Source organism: Mandrillus leucophaeus, unplaced genomic scaffold, assembly GCF_000951045.1.
Source record: "Mandrillus leucophaeus isolate KB7577 unplaced genomic scaffold, Mleu.le_1.0 Scaffold1316, whole genome shotgun sequence".
NCBI lineage: Eukaryota > Metazoa > Chordata > Mammalia > Primates > Cercopithecidae > Mandrillus > Mandrillus leucophaeus.
In genome coordinates, this window is record NW_012101273.1 from 46828 (window position 1) to 52725 (window position 5898).

General features: G+C 38.7%; 1 protein-coding gene and 1 pseudogene across 2 annotated transcripts in view; one reads left to right on the forward strand and one right to left on the reverse strand.

Moving 5' to 3' along the window:
- Positions 1–5015: 5015 nt before the first annotated feature.
- LOC105534211 lies at positions 5016–5739 on the forward strand (annotated as a pseudogene). The gene has a single exon (XR_001005232.1). The product of XR_001005232.1 is annotated as a replication protein A 14 kDa subunit pseudogene (transcript).
- A 138-nt stretch (positions 5740–5877) lies between these two features.
- Positions 5878–5898, reverse strand: part of LOC105534213 (zinc finger protein 273-like) — a 23895-nt gene continuing 23874 nt past the window's right edge. The window contains exon 7 of the mRNA XM_011972900.1: positions 5878–5894. Within this exon, the coding sequence (XP_011828290.1) occupies positions 5878–5894 (17 nt within the window). The remainder of the gene's footprint in view (positions 5895–5898) is intronic.

A 5898-nucleotide genomic window follows, 5' to 3' on the forward strand; every position in this document is an offset into this window, starting at 1 on the left:
TCTACTAAAAATACAAAATTAGCCAGGTGCGGTAGCACATGCTTGTAATCCCAGTCACTCGGGAGGCTGAGGCAAGAGAATCGCTTGAACCTGGAAGGCAGAGGTTGTGGTGAGCTGAGATCGTGCCATTGCACTCCAGTCTGGGCAACAAGAGCAAGACTCGATGTCTCAAAAAAATAAAAATTAAAAAAATTTTAAAAAAGTGTTGGCATAGAGATGAAGGGAATGCCTGCACACTGTTGGTTTTAATGTAAATGAGGACGGTAATTATGAAAAACGAAAGAGATTTCACAAAAAAACATAAGATCAAAATTATTATATAATACAATAATTTCAATACTGGATATATATCCACAACAAATAAAATAAGGATGAAGAAACATTTGGCCGGGCACGGTGGCTCACGCCTGTAATCCCAGCACTTCGGGAGGCTGAGGCTGGTGGATCACAAGGTCAGGAGTTCAAGACCAGCCTGATCAACATGATGAAACCTCGTCTCTACTAAAAATACAAAAATTAGCCAGGCACAGTGGTGCGTGCCTGTAATCCCAGCTACTTGGGAGCCTGAGGCAGGAGAATCACTTGAACCTGGGAGACGGAGGTGGCAGTGAGCCGAGATCAGGCCTCTGCCTCCAGCCTGGGCGACAGAACAAGACCCTGTCTAAAAAAGAAAAGAAACATTTGCACTTCTATGTTGTTTGCAGCACTCCTCACAATAGCCAAAATACAGAGTCAACAGTTTGACATCTAATGAGTAAATAAAATGCGGTATACACACAAAATTGAATACTATTCATCTTTTAAAAAAGAAAATTCTATTACTTTCAGTAACATGGATTAACCTGGAGAACATTATATTACTTTAAATAAGCCAGACACAGAATGAATACTATCTTATGATATCACTTACACTATTTTTTTTTTTTAAAGACAGTTTTGCAAGTTTCCCAGGCTGGATTGCAATGGTGTGATCTCAGCTCACTGCAACCTTCACTGGGTTCAAGCAATTCTCCTGCCTCAGCCTCCCAAGTAGCTGAGATTACAGGTGCCCGCCACCATGCCTGGCTAATTTTTTTTGTATTTTCAGCAGAGACAGGGTTTCACCATATTGGTCAGGCTGGTGTCGAACTCCTGTCCTCAAGTGATTCACCTGCCTTGGCTTCCCAGCGTGCTGGGATTACAAGCGTAAGCCACCAGGCCCGGTCTCACTTACACAAGAATTCTAAAGAAAAATCTCATTGCTGTAGAGAATAAAATGGTGAATACCAGATGCCAAGTTGTTTAGAATGGGCAGTTAGAAAGAAAAGAATATATAATTATACTTGAATAAGAGGAATAAGTCCAAAATATTTATTGTACAGCACAATGACTATAGTTCATTCTAATGTATTTCTGGTTTTCAAAAATGTTAAGACAATGCCACGTGATCTCACAACAAAAATGTTAACTACATGAGGTAAAGCATTAATTACCTAGAATTAAGCATGTGACGATGTATAAATACCTAAAAATATTGTTTTGCAGAATACACATTTTATCTGTCAACTTGATAAGTGTATTTTTAGCTTGGCATGGTGACTCATACCTGTAATCAGTGCTTTGAGAGGCCAAGGTGGGTGGATCACCTGAGGTCAGGAGTTCAAGAGCAGCCTGGCTAACAGGGTGAAACCATGTCTCTACCAAAAATACAAAAATTAGCCAGGAGTGGTGGCCTGTAGTCCTAGCTACTCAGAAGAGTGAGGCAGGAGAATCACTTAAACCCAGTAGGTGGAGGCTGCACTGCACTTCAGCTTGGAGGACAGAGTGAGACCATTTTGGAAAAAAGAAATTTATATATATATACACACACACACATACACACATATAATTAAATGGAGGCACTGGCTCACACATGTAATTCCAGCAATTTGGGAGGCCAAGGTGGGTGAATCGCTTGAGGTCAAGACCAGCCTGGCCAACATGAAGAAACCCCATCTCCATGAAAAATAGAAAAAGTAGCCAGGCATGGTGCCACCAACCTGTAATCCCAGCTATTTGAGACATGAGAATTGCTTGACCCTGAAATGTGGAAGTTTTAGTGAGCTGAGACCATGCCACTGCACTTCAGCAGGGTAACACAGCAAGACCCTTGTCTAAAAATTTTATATATATATATATACACACACACACACACACACGTATATATATATAACAATGTTTCAAGTACTGTGTCTTTGTCTTAAACAGCTGAATACCATCAAAAAGTTTTTGTCATTTAGTTTGTCAGCCATGACCATAGGAACTCTGATATTTATTTTATTTACTTATTTAAGATAGCGTGGAGTACAATGGCACAATCTTGGATCAATGCAACCTTTGCCTCCTGGATTCAAGGGATTCTCCTGCCTCAGCCTTCCGAGTAGCTGTGACTACAGGCACCCACCACCATGCCCAGTTAATTTTTCTATTTTTGGTAAAGACGGGGTTTCACCATGTTAACCAGGCTGGTCTCAAACTCCTGACCTCAGGTGATCCACCCACTTCAGCCTTCCAAAGTGCTGGGATTACAGGCGTGAGCCACCATGCCCAGCTTAGAAACTCTAATATTTAACAGCATTTTCTGGACCCAGCAGAGTGTATGGGAAGAGGCAATGTACGTTAGGGCTTTTATTTCAAGCATAGAGTTTCTGTTGTTGATGATAATAATAAGAAAAACACTAAAAGGTGCAGCTGTTGCTTACGGTCCCATGACTGGCCACTCCGTGAACACAGTAAACTAGTTTTTATGCAAAATAATGGGAAATATTTTAATCCAAAAGCAGCCATGTTCTCCAAAAGTTTTCCAGAGAAAAGGACCAGGGAGTTGACTACAGTTAGGTGACAAAGAGTAAAAACTGTAGACTAGAAAAAAGTGAGAAGTTCCTCCAAATTGTAGTATCAACATGAAAAAAAATTATATCAAATGTCAAATCCAGAGATCACTTTATTATTTTGCCAACTTCAAAATTCACACTTAAAAATTGAAGACACTGTATAGAAAACGTAACTCATGCTATAAGTACATTATAAAAATTAAATTTGAAATTGTTCACTTACAATCAACTCTTAAAAATTAAATTTCTAAGACATCTATTTTAGCAAACTATATTTTCCACTTTGTGTGAGAATCTAACAAGGTTTTCCTTTTATAAACAAAACCATGCTAACTGATATATTCTTCTCACTGATATAAATTCTATGCTGATATATTCTTGTGGAAAGTGTTATGTCTTTTAACTAACTAATCTGAAAGTTATGTTAATAAGCAAACTCTAGTTAAAACCAATTTTTCAATGCATTAAAAAGTACCAACTTTCTCATCAGAACCTACAAAGTACCATGTGAAATGACATGGCATGGAGATAAGTGAGAAACCTGTAGCCATAATAGAGCAAGAAGAAAAAGGGCTGTGACACATAGTTAGAATACACATAAAAAGTTAAAAAAAAAATCAAGATAATTAGGAAATTAAAGCAGCAGAATCTCTCTTTAAATTCAGCAAGATTCAGCTTTGCAGCCTGAAAAAAAAAGTGTCCTCTCTACATGAAAAAAAAAAATCTATGTTGTATCCTCAGCATTGATATTTTATTTTTTTGAGAAAAAAGTTTGTTACCCAGGCTGGAGTGCAATGGCATGATCTCGGCTCACTGCAACCTCTGCCTCCCACATTCAAGCAATTCTCATGTCTCAACCTTCCAAGGAGGTGGTGTTACAGGCACCTGCCATCATGCCTATCTAAGTTTTGTATTTTGGTAGAGATGGAGTTTCACCATGTTAGCCAGGCTGGTCTTGAACTCCTGACTTCAGGTGACCTACCCACCTCGGCCTCCCAAAGTGTTGACATTACAGGCACGAGCCACCACGCCCAGCCGGTATTTTTTTTTTCTTTTTTTTTTGAGACAGAGTCCAGCTCTGTTGCCCAGGCTGGAGTGCAGCGGTGAAATCTTGGCTCACTGCAAGCTCCACCTCCCAGATTCACACCATTCACCTGCCTCAGCAACCTGAGTAGCTGCAACTACAGGCGTCTACTACCATGGCTGGCTAATTTTTTGTATTTTCAGTGGAGACAGGGTTTCACTGTGTTAGCCATGATGGTCTCATCACCTGACCTTATGATCTGCCCAACTCTGCCTTCCAAAGTGCTGGGATTATAGGCGTGAGTCAGTGTACCTGGCCCAGTGGTATATTTCATTTCTGAATCAAAGTTACAAAGTAAGTTTAGCACGAATATTTCTGCCTTATTATGGAGCATCTGTTACATAGTAAGCACTGTCATGTTTATACACATCTAGATGTGTAAGTTTAGCACGAATATTTCTGCCTTATTATGGAGCATCTGTTACATAGTAAGCACTGTCATGTTTGTTGATATATTTTACATATAAAAACATCCTCAAAAGTTACGAAGCTTCCCTAGTACTTACTGAAACAAATTGACTCAATAAATAAAATTTATGTCAATAATAAAATTTTTTTAAAAAAAATAACTACATAAAGATAGGCTCAGCTGGGTGCGGTGACTCATGCCTGTAATCCCAGCACTTTGGGAGGCCAAGGTGGGCATATCATTTGAGGTCAGCAGTTCGAGACCAGCCTGGCCAACACAATGAAACCCTATTTCTACTAAAAATACAAAAATTAGCCAGGCGTGGTGGCAGATGCCTTTAATCCCAGCTACTCGGGAGGCTGAGGGAGAAGAATCACTTGAACCTGAGAGGTGGAGGCTGCAATGAGCCAAGATTGCACCACTGAACTTCAGCCTGGGTGATAACAGTGAAACTCCATCTCAAAAAATAAAAAATAAAAATAAAAGTAGGCCTATGTAAGTTTCTGCACTTAAAAGAACAAAATAGAATGTTCTAACACTAAAACTTAATACACTAATGGAATTACCTTTGAAAATTACTTTGTGTGCACTACTAAATCTCATAAAAACAATTCCTATAATCACTGACCAGCTAACATAACGAATACTTTATAAAAGAGAAAGAAGAAATCTGCCCCACAGACACCGCGGGGCACACAGTTTCAGTAGTCTGTGGGTTTCCCGCGAGCCGCACTCTTGGGCCATAATCATGGTGGACATGATGGAGTTGCCGAGGTCGCGCATCAACGCCAGCATGCTAGCTCAGTTCATAGACAAGCCTGTCTGCTTCGTAGAGAGGCTGGAAAAGATTCATCCCACTGGAAAAATGTTTATTCTTTCAGATGGAGAAGGAAAAAATGGAACCATCGAGTTGATGGAACCCCTTGATGAAGAAATCTCTGGAATTATGGAAGTGGTTGGAAAAGTAACCACCAAGGCCACCATCTTGTGTACATCTTATGTCCAGTTTAAAGAAAATAACCATCCTTTTGATCTTGGACTTTACAATGAAGCTGTGAAAATTATCCATGAGTTCCCTCAGTTTTATCCTTTAGGGATTGTGCAACATGATTGATCTTGATGGATTTTCATACAATTGCAAATGAGCTACATTAAAGACTATTAAAGGAAGCCCCTCTTGTTTGAGGGGGAGATTTCTGTGCTTTCTCATATTTAATTTGCTCTTTTTAAGATATTCCAACCTAGAGTTTTTGATGGAACTGATATATTGACAGTTCTCACCTAAGTCCTTTTATAAAGAATTGCTACTCCAATATATGGTCAGATTAGATGCAAGAATAAAGCAGTTCTCTGAGTTTAGGTTTCTATTTTATTAATAAAAACTAAAATGGTACATACCAAAAAAAAAAAAAAAAAAAAAAAAAATAATAAACAAGAAATTTAAAAGTTTAGTATGATTACCAGAAAAATTTTTTAAAAAATTGGATGTAGAGATTCTGAATTGTAAGCCATAAGAATTTACAGCAACAAATTTAATATATTTTAAAGGCTTC